The sequence below is a fragment of the Ictalurus furcatus genome, chromosome 24 (assembly GCF_023375685.1).
Source record: "Ictalurus furcatus strain D&B chromosome 24, Billie_1.0, whole genome shotgun sequence".
NCBI lineage: Eukaryota > Metazoa > Chordata > Actinopteri > Siluriformes > Ictaluridae > Ictalurus > Ictalurus furcatus.
In genome coordinates, this window is record NC_071278.1 from 16,957,341 (window position 1) to 16,973,953 (window position 16,613).

At 38.9% G+C, this 16,613-nt stretch overlaps 1 protein-coding gene across 1 annotated transcript in view; it reads right to left on the bottom strand.

Annotated features, from left to right (window-relative positions):
• The window catches only part of gabbr2 (gamma-aminobutyric acid (GABA) B receptor, 2), a 202,534-nt gene extending 190,684 nt beyond the window's left edge, over positions 1-11,850 (bottom strand). Inside the window, exon 1 of the mRNA XM_053613058.1 lies at positions 10,831-11,850. Coding sequence (XP_053469033.1) covers positions 10,831-11,124 — 294 coding nt within the window. The 5' untranslated portion in view covers positions 11,125-11,850. The remainder of the gene's footprint in view (positions 1-10,830) is intronic.
• Between the last annotated feature and the right edge of the window lie 4,763 nt (positions 11,851-16,613).

Below are 16,613 nucleotides of genomic sequence, written 5' to 3' on the forward strand. Positions count from 1 at the left end.
AGTAACACTTCATTACATACAGATGGACTTTTATTCACTCTATGAGACAGTCCATCCATTAGATTGGCTACTGCTTTGTACAGCATCATGTTCAGTGGCAAATTAGATTGTTCATTTAAGGAGAAACCCACTAAATATATATTACTTTGCTATAGTGCTATATTACTTTGAAGGGACCAATATCTATTTACCATCTATCTTTGCTCTAAATCGTATAAGTTTAGCAGCATTTTCTATCTCAAGAGCCAAAAAGCCACAACACTCTAGCAATTAAATTTTCCTGCCAGGTGTTTTACTAACCCCATTTTCTCCTGACTTCATATGTTACTGAATGGAAAATGACCAGCATATATCAACAAAACTATCTTAACATTAGATTTTGAATGTTATTAGAATCTGAGCATAATATTTTGAGGGATATGAAGGCTTTTATTCTGTAGTATGTGAACGATAGCACCAAACCACAGTCAGTGTTATTCTTAATGTTAATAATTACTCATTAGCATTTGGCATTTTAGCTTCACATTATGCAGTGTGGTTTAAAATGTTGAGCTTTGTGTGGATTTAAGGAAACACATAGTCATGAACAGTACAACAAAAGGATTAATTTAGAAATATTGTGACAAAGGCATAGAGAGAAATAGAGGGGGAGAAAGAAAGTGAGCTTAGGAAGCTAAGGAAATCACAAACCATTATTTCTACACACTGCAGTGCAATATTTGATTTAACCCTCAGATTACTTATAATTTTGTTTTCCATCTTATAACAAGCTAATTACAGCCATATGACATAAAAACACACTGATAACTCGAGTAATAATCTCATCCATCTGGGCAACTCAGAGACCTGCACTTCCAAAGAGCTGCTGCTGGGGGGTTTCTTTATTCTTCTGTCTCAGAGAGATTTTCCTCACCATTATTACCACTGGTTCCTCAGATCATTGTAAAGCCGCTTTGTGACAATGTCTGTTGTTAAACGTTTTATACAAATAAAATTTAACTTAAGTAGTTGAATCAGTAATTAGTACCTTGCCAGTAACTCACTATGTAGGAGTTCTTTTTATAAGGGTATGGAAAAGTCCATAAATAACATCATTCACAGACTCTTTTGGGCTGCAAGGCATTGTCTGAAGTTGCAAGCAAAATGTAATTTGTAGTGATTAAAGGTCACCATTATCAGACTAAACCAATAGTGTGGGTCAATACACAGACAGTTCCCATAGTCAATACACAGACAAATACGAGGACTCATCTATAACCTACAACCAGACAAACAAGCAAGGGTCAGAACCAAGAAGCACTATGAACACTAGGGCCACAGAACTTGATAACAAGGCTCAAACGCGAATGTGAAAAGAACAAGGAGGCTTTGTGACAAACAGAAAAACACGGGGCATGTATGCAGAAACTAATCAAGGGCAGACAAGAAGCAGGTGATCACAATTAGAGAAATCAACAAGAAGGTGGTGGAAACTAAACTAAAGCGAAACAAAAAAAGGAAGCAAAAAAAAAAACAAAACACGGTCTTAGTCATGATGGGAACCATGATGCAAATCGCAGAGGGCAAGATCATGACACAGAGTGATAAAAACGAAACACCTTTAAATCTTACATCGGAACAAAACAAACCAAACACCCTACATCACTCAGGAACCAAAACACTGTCTAACTATCACATTATTCACATTTCCATATACTATTCTAAGACATACATCATGCCTTCAAGGCCTATTACCAGCCTGCTTGCTTTGTTATTTCATCGTTCTCTGTAAAGATATAAAACAGTGCCAGAAGCCGGTTAAACAAGAATGGTTTGGAATTTCGAGGAAGAGACTGAGTTTAGAAGTTTTTTAGAACTTCAGCACAAAAATAAGTACAGCCTGGGACAAAACCTACATTTTCACCCACATATTTCAACGGTCTCATCCACATTTTGTGATTAGGGAAGCTCCTGGCAACAGATAAATGCATTTGTCTTTAAAATTCTGACAGCCTTTGTATAAAACCATGTGGTGCAACAGAAAAGTGTTATTTAGCACCTTACATATAGCTGCCCATGCCTGGGAGTCAAGACAGCAAAATTGGCCATGCCGTATGGATTAGAGGGATGGCATTACCCTCTCCCCTGTCAATCAGGAGTATGCAGAAGAGGGTGGCGTGTGAACTGGATGGCGTGATAAAAAATTAGATTAGGCTAAAATGATTAGGCTACATAGCACTGGAAAAAGCTTATTGCGGTTCATTACTTTGTCACTCTTTAAGACACTCATCTGCACAACATATCGTAGACCAGCTCCTTTTCACTTCTGTAAGCCCTTTATTTATGGAATACATTTCTGTTTTACTTTTACATTATTGGCATGTCATTCACTGTGGTGCTACGTCATTAAAGAGACAGTCCCATGCTTACTGTCATGTTATCAGGGTCGGAGACGGATGCAAGTGCAGTTAAAGCTTTTATCCAAAAACAGGAGTGGGTCAGGCGGTCTACAAACAGGCATAAACAGGGTATAGACAAGAAATGCGGAAACGAGGAAACGAGGAAACGAGGACAGGATCAAAAACCGGGAAACGAGGACAATGAACAAGGCTTGGTATGTCTCTGGCGGCAAAACAAAGAAACGCACAATACTTTGCACAGAATAAAGACACGCTGGGGTTTAAATACACAACGAAATCAAAGGTAAAACATAAACCGCTGTGAATAATGATGACACGTGAGGGAGACAACCAATAACAAGACAGGGGTGGAGACATGACATAAAACATAGCAAAACACACGTGTCAAAAAGTACACAAAGTCAGTGACAACCCGGAAGCGCGCACTTCAGCACTCAGCACGAGTGGAAATCTGTGACACTTGCACATGTACACACACACACACACACACACACACTCAGTCAGCATCTCCTTCCCTTCTGTCCAGGAATTACATCGGATTTAATATAATTAAAGGACCGACAAGGACAAACTTTCCACTTATTACTCAGTGCTTGCCCCTGGAGAAAGACAGTGCTCATATGGCATTTGCCCAGTCTCTAATGACAGCACCCTTTCCTCACCAAATCCTCTAACTTCAGCGCACTCAACTGATTGTGTCACAGCATTGAGATGCATGTATTGATTTCAAGTGAATGTATGTTTTTCATTGTTTGTAACATGATTGTTACATGTAACCATGGTAACATTACAGCTAATACAATCAAAAAAAAAACCTGGATGATATCCCTCAATACACCAAAGTTATCAGTCATTGGTGAAAAACCCAGACAAATCTAAAGATGAGTAATTAAAGAAACACTCAGAGGAAGTGTAATGAAGGTCAACCATTTTCCCCCAGACTAAAGAACATTCACAGACTAATCAGAAGCTAATTAACTTTTTCTTTCTTTGAATATATTAATCTAAGGAAAGACTAGACTACATAAATATGCTCATTGCAACATGCTTATTAATGCTTATTAAACACAATTTATATCATATGTATAAAGTAGGAACCAACTAACGTATCCTGGCTCCAAATATCTTCATCTGCATGTGTATAAAATGTCTTAGAAACACTCTGATGTACGATTTCATTGGCCAACATGTGAGACCACACTCAAGCAGTGTCCAATTACCCTGTAGCATTTTGGCTAACAAAAAAAAGAAATCTGGGTGACTAGCTAGCTCTTGCACCTTCCCCAGCTTTCACTTTGACCAAAGCTTCTCTTATCCTTTGCTGTAAAACCAATCACTATGTAGATGCTGGTTTTACTTGAACTGCAACCAGATGCTCAGGTCCTTTTCATACAGACTGACTGTGTGAATTCTTCCAGATTTGCAAGTGGGTCTATTTTACAAATAGTGCTCATTGTTGAAGTCATTTCCAGAGATCATATGGTACGAACAGTTCAGTTCATTGATCAGTACAAACTACATTAGCTTCATACATGTGGCAGTTTTATCATCTCGTGACGATATAGCATGCAAGAGCCCTATTTCATCGTCTTGGAATGTACAGTATAGTACTGGAACATTTTCTGAAGATTTTCATACTGAGAGTTTACCACTAAAATCATCAAGTAAGATTTATGAGAAATGCATAAGCTACGGCATAATTATACTGTGTTATCTAAAGCCTATGGTAGAATAACACGGCTGCTCATATTAAACAATGTAAATGAAGGCTCAGGGCAGAGATCCTCCGGGTTAGGGGAGTACTAGCAGAGCATTAGACTTCTGACTCAAGGCTATGGCAACGAGTAAGTAAAAGGTCAGCAATTAACACCCCACTCCAACATACACATAACAAACAATTAGCTTATTCTAGTAGAAAAAGCCACTGTTTTTTTTTTTTTTTAAAGAGAAGGCACTAATATCAGTGGATCACTGTCAGATAAGGCAATACTACACAATTAGGACTATTTAATATGATGGAGCTGACCTGATGCATATACTACTGTTCAAATTTGAGATTTCAAAAAGGCGGCTAGACGTAGGTACTCATATAATTGTAGATTTATATTATTTTACTCACTAAATTCCCTAGACCTAGAGTTAAGTCTTAAGTCAATCGAAATACTATACAGGCACACTATTTCAGCACAAAAAAAAGAGTAAAAAGATTTAAACATGGCTAACAATATGTATTGTATGCCATCTTGCTGACAGGTTCATGCTGTTGTTCTTTATTTACAAGTGAAAAAAAAAACAAAAAAAAAAGGCTGTGTTTGACTTCCTGACCTTTTAAAGGTCAGATAAACAGCTACAGATATGCACCTGTACAAACTAACCCCTTATGACAAGCATGTAGTCACAGGCAAGAACAAGTATAAAGCATGATTAAAAGCGGGACTATGATTGGGGTTTTACTGCTAGTCATAAACACAGTTATGGGTCCATAAACAGGCCTGAGTCTGACAAAATATGACATAGCTCTTACGTTGACTAATTATCCTGAGCAGCCTTGGCTATTGCATGGTAGTGACTAAAAGAGATTTTTTTTTTTTTTAAACCCACCACAGTATTGTTTCTCAATAAATGTCCAGGCCTTGCTTTATATGTGTTAATGTCAGTCTGTGCTATGAATTTCTACCACGGTTGTTTAAACGGCTTATCATTTTGTCCTTCAACAGTAAGCACTGTCATGACTCGCCGAGAAATGGATGCAAGTTCTGGTTGTTTCTTCAAGTATGTCAAGCACACAAAGTTAGAGATTAAAGCGGTCATAACATGACTTTTAATGTCTTCCTTCTGTTTGGGAGAGTTTGTGCATGTATAAGCTCTGCAAAGTCCCAAAACTTCCCACAAAGGGATTTTTTTCTCTCTAACAGAGAACACCAGACCTGCCCGAAACGCATCGTTCGGAGTCCAGATTTACTTCCGTAATTTCTCTACGTCACAGCGTGCACTATCAGCATAATCCCACCCAAACGTAGCCACGAAGAAAGAAGGCGAGGCTTGAGTGAATTTAGTCGAGATTTCAGTGACGCTGTGCGTTTTTGTGCAAAACCTCTTTGTTTAGCCTTCCGAAGATGGACGAAATACAGGTGGTTACTGTTTATTTATAACGCTGTTCCTGAGCAATGCAACCCAAACGTTTGCTTGTGCACAGCTCATTTTCCAGAGGACGGCTTCCTGAACCTGGACGAGTACAACGCAGGGTATACACAAAGGCTACTCCTGAAAAGTGGGGCGATTCCCACTTTGCTCAGACAATCTTGTGCTTCTGAATCAGAACCTGTAAGGGTGTTTGATGATTTTATGAAGTATCTGCTATTGACTGTTCAAACGCGGAGTTTTGTGTTGCGGCTCAGTTGTAGACCTCTGCTAACGTGCTAGCTAAAGTTTGCTAAGTTGCCTCAGTTTTTAAAATTGTTTGTTTGTATGTTGGTGGTCTGACAGAGATGTTGATTATAGCTGCTGTTGTGATTGTATCTTGAAACGGTTTATATCAATCGAATCACAAGAATCCTAGCATTCCAAAGATATATTGCTTGACTACCTATGTACAGAAGCTGTGTACATAGCATAGTTAGCCCTGCTGGCGGGGTCGGAATTCACATCATATCTGAAAGGTTAGAGAGTTACAAAATAAAAACTTAGCACTGTGAAACTTTCTGCTTTTTTCAAGTCATGTTTGCAAACATCTGTATTTTCTGAATTGGACTCGGGCTCGAACTGATATGGTAAACCTGACGACATGTTACTTAGGAGCTTAGAATTGCTTTAGAAGCCATGGAGGCTACAGCTAAAGCTAAGGGGTGTTACTTTTCCAACACACACAAGGCTTTTGGTCAATCACAATGAAACTGGTCAGCTGGCCAATCAGAGCACTCTGGGATTTTTGGAAGGAGGGTCTTTGCAGAAATCAGAGCATTTCAGACAGCCTGGGAATAGAGGTACGTTAATAATGTACAGTATTTGACAAATAATCCGTTTTTGAACATTAAAGCATGCTAACCTCTTTTATTACACCCGATAAACAACATAATTAACGTTTAAAATGTTTAAAAGTCATGATATGACCCCTTCAAGGCAGTATTTGAATATATTAGCAAAAGGTTGGGCAAATAGCAAAGAGATATGAACAGGGCAAAAGAAACAGACAGAATAATAAGCAAAGTTAGGGTCAAAACCAGAGAGAGACAGGATAGATGTTGAGTCAATTGACCGCTGCCTAATTTTTGACCATGAATTGTCTTGTTTTGAATTTTTAATATTCAAAAAATATATGCTTGTGCTTACATCGACATGCCGCCATTTTGTGCTAATATTATTGTTACTATTCAATAAAACATCTGGTCTAAAAAGTATATCATCTGAAAAAATGAGACAGACCCTTTTTCTCCACTTGAGTAGCCATACAAACTGTTAAATAGTTGTGACAGGTGTAGAATGCAGGTCGCATCCTTACATGTACTTCAACTGTGGCAATAAAGAAATCCGTATCCTGCAGTTTTCTTTTTCTCTTCCTTTTGCTGAAACAGCTTCCTCCATTTATCACTTAATCTTTATGGCTGCTTTGATCTGATGCAAATCGAAGCTTCTCACAGCAAAATAAAGCTTTTTACAACTACAATAATTTTAAAGGACATCACACAGGAAGGTAAGTGCATCCTGTAGTAAAAAAGGGGAAAAGGCAAGGCTTACCATAAGGCCTGGTTGTATTGTAGTTTTAGTCAAATTGAGACAGAGTAGAACAGGGTACCTGTTTTCAGTCTAACTGTAGGATGCTATCTGCCACCAAACAGTATGTAGTCAACATAAGTTACTCACTCAGTAACCACTGTATCCTGGTCAGGGTCATGGTGAATCCAGAGCATATACTGGGAACAAAGGGCGTGAGGCAGGAACATGCCCTGGATGGGACACCAGTCCATCACAGGGCACCATGCACACACATTCATACCTATTTTAACCTGTCCACCTACTGGCATGCTTTTGGGATGTGGAAGGAAACAGGAGAACCCAGAAGAACCCCACACGGACATGGGAAGAGCATGCACAGAAACTCAACACAGACAGCAACCCCAAATTATGATTGAACCAGAGACCCTTGAGCTGTGAGGCAGCAACACTACTCACTATGCCACACACTGAATATGCGCTTATTAAATTCAGGTACTATACAACAGGTACCTTGCAAAAGAATGGCATCCAATTTAGGGTGTATTCCTGCCTCATGTCCAGTGTTCCTGACATAAGCAACCCTAATCAAGAAAAAGCATTTGGTGAAGATGAATGAATGAATAGGCACTATGGCAGGGAATGACAGTGAATGGGACACCAGTCCATCATAACGCCATAATAACCCCATCAGCATCATATAATACCTCCTGTATATGAAACCGAATTCAATAGCCAGAAATGTATACATTGTTTATGCTGAATAAATTCTGAGCAGTGTCTATATGAATCTCTTCACTGGTTTTGTCTAGGGTGCAACCCTTAAGACCAGGCTGATGCAGTGACACCCATGACCAGCTGAGCAAATTCAGCCAGCCTACAGCTCTACTGAGAGAGGATAAAGGGATAAAGATGGTCTAGGGCTGATTACTTACATTTGCCCTGTTAAATCCTAGCAAACCCATGCTACACTAATATTGCCTGCTATTCTCTGGGTGTGCATGCTTGTTCTGTGTGAATTTGAACTGGGAATAACAAACATATCCTTGCATTGATCTATTGACGATCCAGTGTACAGTATATTATCCAAGCGTCACAGAATTTATAGGATATTTTATTGCAGAAGTTATTGCATGACTAAGTAGACCTGCGCATTCCTGGACAGGGATACAGGAAATTTGAAGCGTACTTCTTTCCACTAAGAAACAAAAACAGTTGATGGAGTGATGAAGACAACTGCTGAATATTTTCTTCTATTCCGAATGCTACATGCACATGGTATAAAAAGAAGGCTTCATATATATATATATATATATATATATATATATATATATATATATATATATATATATATATATATATATAATGTTTGGCTGTAGTGCATTAATAACTGCTTAACACAATGAACCGCAAAGAAAGTCCGCCCTGGCTTTCTGCCAGTGTTACATAATGTATCTGCTTGAGAAAAAGAAATAATTAAAAATAGCCATCACTCTTTGACACATTTACCACATCATTTGTGAGATACTTGAAGGGAAAGGCTATACAAACGTAGAAGAGCAGAATAATTGACTTAATCAAATTTGTATGCTGCAGAACAACTACTGTGTACAATGCATTTACACATGAAACAAACAAAAGCTACTTACTTTGGATTTTCTGGATTTCTTATCAGATTTTTTTTTAATGCAATTTAACATACAGTATATAGCCATGGTATGGGTTTGAAGCTGGTCCATCCTTTATTAGTGTGTGATAGTCTGTTTTAATGAGAGAACATTTATACATTCTTTAATGCCTGGGTGATTTGCACATAGCTTTACATTGATAATTAGCCCACATTAACCCCCTGTCATACAATGTTCCTGAGAATACCGAGCTCCAATTAACACATGTAAGAGTGAACAGTTTTTATGATATACAGAAATATATGTATTTGAAATGCAGAATGACTCTGGAATTGGTATTTGATGGTCAAAGGTTGCAGGTTATCAAAATGTTTTTGTGTTTCATGTATCATGTAAACTGATGCTTGGGTGGTTCTGGTGGATTATAGAGCAGCCATTTGCACAAGAGCTGCTGTGGGATTGAAAGCCCAGATAACATTTATAACAACTGATAACATTTAAGAGGGAATAGAGAGAAAGCATTGTGTTGAGTGATTTGCTTCTACCTAGCTTGTGGAAGCGGTCATGACGATTACTACTGGGAGTTTAACGAGGGTTTAAAGGATTTCACATAATCAGTGATGTTGTTTATTTTTCACCATGCTTTCACTAACTAGTAGCCAGATTCCAGCGAGCAGACAAAGCCGCTGTGATCTTCTAGCTATGTAAATCTCTTACAAGTTAAGAACAGGTTACCATCTGTAAAAATGGGAAAACCAAGGACTTAGTAGTACGGTAGTTTCTGAAGAATACCTAACATTAGTTTTAACTATTATCCACAAGAATGATAGCATACAGTGCTCAGGTTGCTGTCTGTGTGGAGTTTCTATGAATGTTCTCCCGTGTTAGTGTGGGTTTCCTCCTCGTTCTCTGGTTTCCTCCCTTCGAAAAACATACCAGTGGGTGGATTGGCTAAGCTAAACTGCTCCTAGATGTAAATGTGAATGTGTGTGTATATGTTGCCCTGTGATGGACTGGCATCCCATTTAGGATGTATTCCTGCCTCATGCCGAGGGTTCCCAGGATAGGCTCCGGATCCACCACAGCCCTGATCAAGCACTTACTACTGAATGTAAATGATTGAATATTTTCTATTCTATAGAGTATCAAACTATTATTTAGTACATTTTTGCCCACCTCTCACCACAAACCCATAGTGAGGAACTCCCTTACCATGTGTGAGAAGGAGCCATCCTTTCACCTCTACAACACCTGAAGCACATACTGCATGTTTGGAGAAGATCCCCAACTGTATATTATTAACTGATAATAGTATAACAGACACGAAATGTAGCCTACAACATGTTGATCCTAACCTTAAACCATTGGCCTCAGGTCATGAAATATAATATATTATTATACATGACTTAAATACAGGCATAGTCATTACATTTACATTCCATATCCTTGAAGGTGCCGATAGGTCGAGCACAGAAAGAAAAAAAGAAACACAACAAATGACTGCCATCTTCAGGTGTAACGAAAACTAAGCGGCTGGAAGCCAGGCTCTGCTCTGCTGTTTAATAAACACTGATTAAGACAGAAGTAATTGTTGCAATTAATGAAAATTGCGATTGTATTGAGCGCAGATAAATCTAACCTCGTGATAGGTTTCAGTTGATCAGCTTGAAACTGGACGAATAAAAAATAGCCACTCAAATAAAAAAAAAAACGTCTGAGGGTAAACAAATGCTCGAATTCAAATCACGTGCACCACAAGACCACAAAAATCTGATGTAAAATTGAAAATATCTTGGGGGGGAAAATGCACGTCCTTAATCAGATGTGCTCAGAAGTGACTTGTGTCACGAGCCAATTGCACGTGTTACAACCACCTGGTTAGATTTAAGTGTGAAATTAAAAGGTGAATTGAGTATCTTATGATGGTGATGGTCTTTTTCTTTTGTTTTTATATATTTTGTACATGCAGAAGCTCCTGTTTGAGATACTTGGGCATGCATAGTGCTGGGACGGCACCCATCAGTGATCTAAAGCAAAAAACAAAACAACAACAAAAAAAAACAACAAAAAAAAAAACAAGCCAAGCAATTTACCTCGGTGTCGTAGATTTTGGTGATGAGTGAGAAGGAGTACTGCTGTGACTCGCGGATGTGCCGGATGGCGAGCTGCACGGCGGGCTCAATGCCCTGGCTGATGCTGCTCATCACCACAGACTCGTTCATCGGCATCAGCACCATGATCGGCACGTCCTTGGTGGACCAGGCGGAGTCCGCACTGTGCCGCGTGTAGTCGTTGCACACCTTCGCGGCGGCGGCGGAGAGGAGCAGACATCCCGACAGAAAGACCGAAATCTCCCGGCCGCCGCGGCCCCTGCGGCACGGAGCCATGCTGCACCGCGCACGAAGAAGAGCCGACGCGCAAACTGCTCACTGGCCGGGCATCGCAGTCTGGAAGACGCTCAGAGCTGATCAGATCTCCCAGGACGGAAATACATTCAAAATCAAAAAGATCAGTGAAGGTTTAGGGGTTCCGTAGCAGAGCCGCTTCGACTGAAGAGGCAGTGTGTGTGTGTGTGTGTGTGTGTGAGAGAGAGAGAGAGAGAGAGAGAGACAGAGAGAGATGGAGAGAAAGAGAGAGAGAGATGGAGAGAGAGAGAGAGAGAATTCCTGCGGACCTTCAACACTGGAGTTCTCAGCTGAGATGCGTAAATTAGTCGCAGGCAGGCTGATGGGGGAAAAAACCACCGCACAGGTTCCCGTCCGTTCCGTTCAGCTCCTCATCTTTCACTCAATCCGCTTGTCTTCCTTTAAAATGAGTATACAACCATCCTCATCCTGCAGGTTACAAAACACAAGACGGGTCGTGTTAAAGCGCTAGGATTTACTCGCGCATGCGGTTGTTATGGATACAAATTCAACATCTGAGTATATTCCGGTCCGGTGGCGGAGGAGTGGCATCGCTGTGTGTTTGCGCGCAGGTGTGCGTGTGTGTGTGCGTGCGTGTGTGCGTGTGTGTGTGTGTGTGAGAGAGAGAGAGAGAGAGAGAGAGAGAGAGAGAGATCTCAGATAGGAGAGTCAACTTATGCAATTAAAGTCAGGAGTGGTGGCGCAGAGGGACACAGATGAGAGATGAGAGTGTCCGTGATTCTGCTGCTGCTCTGAGGGATGCTGCTGCTGCTGCTGCTGCTGCTGTGTCTCTGCGAAGCGTTTCGCTTGTTGAGTGACACACACACACACACACACACACACACACACACGGTGCAGCTGTGAAACAGAAATCCTCAAAGGTGTGACACGGTACGCGGTTCCAAATAAACACGTTTGTCAGCGTTTTTAAAGATCGAGATTTGACGCGTCCATTTTACAAAGATTTGTGAGATCCTGAAAAACAGCATATTATTATTATTATTATTATTATTATTATTATTATTATTATTATTATAAATATAAAGGCTATGAATATATTTGTGTTTGTCCTCAGTGAAAACTTTCATTGCCCGGACATTGTGCTTGTCTCAGACCGTCGCTGTCCATGGTGCTGATGCTGTGGGGTCTCCTTGTTTTATCGTTTTACTTTATTATTATTTTATTTTTATTTTTATTTGAATACGGAAGTACCAGTGCACATCACTGCAGCGTGGATAGTGCAGTTTTAATGCAGCAGTGTGCGCGTGCACTTTGTGTGTTTCAGTTTGCTTTGTGCAGAAAAATAAACTGCTTAACTTGGAAATAGTTCACAATGAGCAAATAGGATTTTGGGCATGAGCGGGCGTGTGTGTGTGTGTGTGTGTGTGTGTGTGTAGCTAAATCCTATAAAGTAAGCTACATATGAGTATGAAACTTTGATTGAAAAAGATTCCCAAAAACATTGCAAAAGACAAAAGTCAAATTCGTTTATTATCAGCAGAACTGGCTGATGTGATGCAAGTGTCTATAACAAATCATATAAATTCACTTATTATATAAAACCCTTGCTTACAAGATGACTAGTAAGATGTGTAAGATGCAGAAAATAGCACATTGTCTTTATGTGTCATATTGTGGCGGTATACCACTCCTCCGTTCCTCAGGCTTATGATCTGTACATAAATATGAAAGACTGCTTGCGAAATCTATGCAAAGGCTTTGCGATGTAAATATTCTTTTAACATGATGCTACTGATACCATATACAAATATGATATTGATATGAATAATATGATTCACTTTGCGTATTAAAACTGTGTTAATGAGAAGAATGCAACAGCACAGCATACAGCTTGACCGAATCTTCAGGCAAAATTGGAACTATTTATCGTATAGTCCTACGTCTGTATGTTTGTATGTATGTATGTACAGTTCAGAGATTCTGCTTTTCACTCAAGTTGTTGTCAATAATTTGGATAATGAAAATAGTTGTATTAAATAAGAAAATAATTTTATATCCATCCATCCATCAATTTTCTGTACCACTTATCCTACACAGGGTTGCAGGGAGCCTGGAGCCAATCCCAGGGAACTCGGGGCACAAGGTGGGGGACTCCCTGGAAAGGGTGCCAACCCATGACAGGGCACAAACACACACACACACACACAATGTGCAATTTGGAAATGCCAAACAGCCTATAATGCTGGTCCTTTGGAATGGGGGGGGACCAGAGTACCCGGAGGACAGCACAGTGAGAACATGCAAACTCCACACACGCAGGACGGAGGCAGGATTTGAACATGCTAACCACTAAAATATATATACACACACATTTTACAGATTCATTTGCGAACCTCATTTACAGTAGTGCTTAAATTAAGAAAAGAATAAACATTTTACTCTCATCGGATTGTGTGTGACTGGAAGCATCTGTTTCCCCAATGAAAACAGACACTTTATCACATGACTTTGACCAGATGAGTGCATTTTTAGAATTTGATGACATTAACAAGGTGCTCTTTTTTTTTTTTTTTATAGATTTATAAGGAGTGTCTTTAATGCACCAAGTATTTCACTCAGCTACCATCTGGCCAGACAAGTAAACAGGAGCTCCAGGAAAGAAAGCTTCTATTAAAGGAAACATTAATGCAATAGTAACCTGTGAATGAAATGCCGTCCAGCCAGAAGACTAGACGGGTCATTCTACTGTGATGGAACGTTAACACTTTAGACACTTGCAAAATGTAAAATCTGGGACGAGTTCATTTTCCACCAAAAAACTGGTGAGATTACACTAATCTGCCCAACTACACCGTGGTTTTAATTTATATATTTAAGGCTCAGACCAAAAAATATATATGCTATAAAATTGAATAATGTTAGCTCCTGACACGCTTAGGAAGAAGTTTGTTGGTGAGCTCCTTTGAATAATTGGTTTCTGAATCAGAATTCACAGTCTCTAGACCCCATGCATCATCACCATCCATCTATTAGTGAACAGATATACTGTAGCCCTTGCAGGCAAAATGCATATTTCATTAGCAACGAGCACACGTGTACACCAAGCACATGACACGGAAAGACCCTCAAGGATTTTCTTCATGTGAAATGTCTATCCAGACGCTCTTTTATATTCGTTTAAATAGGATCTTTTATAGGATCTCCTGGCACATATTTAATTCTCATTATAGGTTTCCAACAGATATCCACTATGGATTATCTGTCCATCTATAACCAAGTCTTAACTTCCTAGCAGAAGCAATCGAGTTTATCCATTATATTGGTTTTGTGTGGGTCAGTAATTATCTGTCACTTTAGTGTTGAAATCTCTATTTTTTTGATGAGTGACATTTTACTTCTGTGCTGCTTTTTTGTCTGGTCACAGGCGAGAAAATTCTAAACAGACTGAGACGATAAGAAATGTCTCCAGTAGTTTAAGTGGAAAATGTGAATAAATGTTTGTAATGTTTATTTCGTTCAATCAGTTCTGCATAGCCTATTATAGAGGCTAATAAACGTTAGCACTCATTTTCTTTCCACAAGACCTTGCATGGAGATTGTATTAATGGAATCACTGAGTGTGACACAATGACCATAATTAAGAAAATTTGCTGCTTTTAAAAACACACTTAAGAAATCAATACTTGGAAATGAACCGAGGCGTCTCACTGAAAATTAATTTCTAAGCTAGAAATTAAATAGTTGTGAGGACAATAAAGAAACAGTTGGATGGATTAGGTTTTAAAGGGGATGCAATTATGGCAGTGGCAAGAGCTGAAATCTTTCCTCTTCTTAAAGCTTTAACATTTCCTAGATTACATAAAGATTAAAGATTAATTTGTTGTTTGAAAAAAGAGTGGTCCATCATATATAGGTCACCTTTAAGAGACGCGCTTAGGAAGGCCTCACTGTAGTGCAGACATGCTTTTATTTGATACTTTTTCTATGTTTGTATATAATCTTACTAGATTATCACAGATTATGATTTAATTTCATCAGGATTTCTCAAGGAGAACATAAAATTGTGTGTTAGACAAGCCTATAATAACTGACTAAAGGGGAAAAGAGGTATGCTGAGAGTTTTCTGTACTAATAAGAATGGTTTAAAGACAGGTGAATCTGGCTGGACAGGCCGCATACATAATCAAACAGTGTACAGTGAGCGTTTGACCCCAGCTGTTAAAATAATGAACAGACTTGTCTGACAATATATTATGAAATAGTATGTTACATTTGGGAGGTGTGCTCTCTTCGGACCTTAGGATTAACTAATTTGAGAGCAGCATGCCATTTCCAGCAGCATGCTATATCCTGTAAGCAAACCTTACAAATGTTTACATACGATTGCGTTAGTAATATCTGATCACATGAAGAGAAGCACATTAAAGTGTAACTCATGCAAACACTCGACATCATGTTAACAATATGTGATAAAGATAAAATCACACGTCCCACAGAGGAAAAAACGTCCCAAGTGGAAATAAAAATGTGAAAATGAGTGCATCATGTCAAAAGAAAATCATGTGAAAAATGAATCATTTGAAGAAAAAAAAAAAAAAAAATCACGTGAAAATAAATGAATCAAATAGGGGGGGGGAATCATGTGATAAATGAATCAAGTGTAAAAAAAAATCAAGTGATGAGAAATGGATCATTTGTAAATAAATAAATAAATAAGTTTTTTAAATAAATAAATAAATAAATCACGGAAATAAACGAATCGTGTAAAAAAAAAAATTCACTTGACAATTAACTAGTCATGTAAAACCATGTTGGACAAATGAATCATGTAAACAAGTAGCGGTGTCAACGGGGATGCCTCTACCATCAACTCTAGTCCTTCTTGTTACTCATCTTGATTCTGCAAATATTCTTAAAATAAACTTCAAACAGAAACTATTTCAGACATTTATCCTTGCTGTGACCTTGACCCTCTTTGAATCAATTCCAAAATGTAATCAGTTCATCTGTGGGTCACAAAGATCATTATCATTACCAGGATAATAGATCCTACAAACATTCAACCATTTGTTCCTGAGATATCCCACTAATGAGAATCTCAGACAGACACACAGACTGACGGATGGACAACTGGAAAGCATAAGCAAAATACCTAGTGGTGGAGGCATAAAAATCACACTCACTTGTTAATAAAAAAAATAATAATTAACTGTGTGAAAAAACCACGAATATAAACTTATGTAAAATGTAAAAATGTGAAGGTGATTATTCGCACTGAAGATTGTGTGTATTTTCTGTAAGGGATGGCGTTGATCTAGCATGTAGACCATTTTCATTCCAGTAAAAATCACACTCCCACCTGACCCTTTTCCCTTCTGACTGTTAACTAATGTCTCAATATAAAGCATGTGCAATATGCTTTAGTGCCTGACTGTCCCAGAAGTGTCCTTCCATCTGTCACACCCATCACCCGCTCAGCTAAACAGCACCAGCAGAAAACCTGCTGAGTC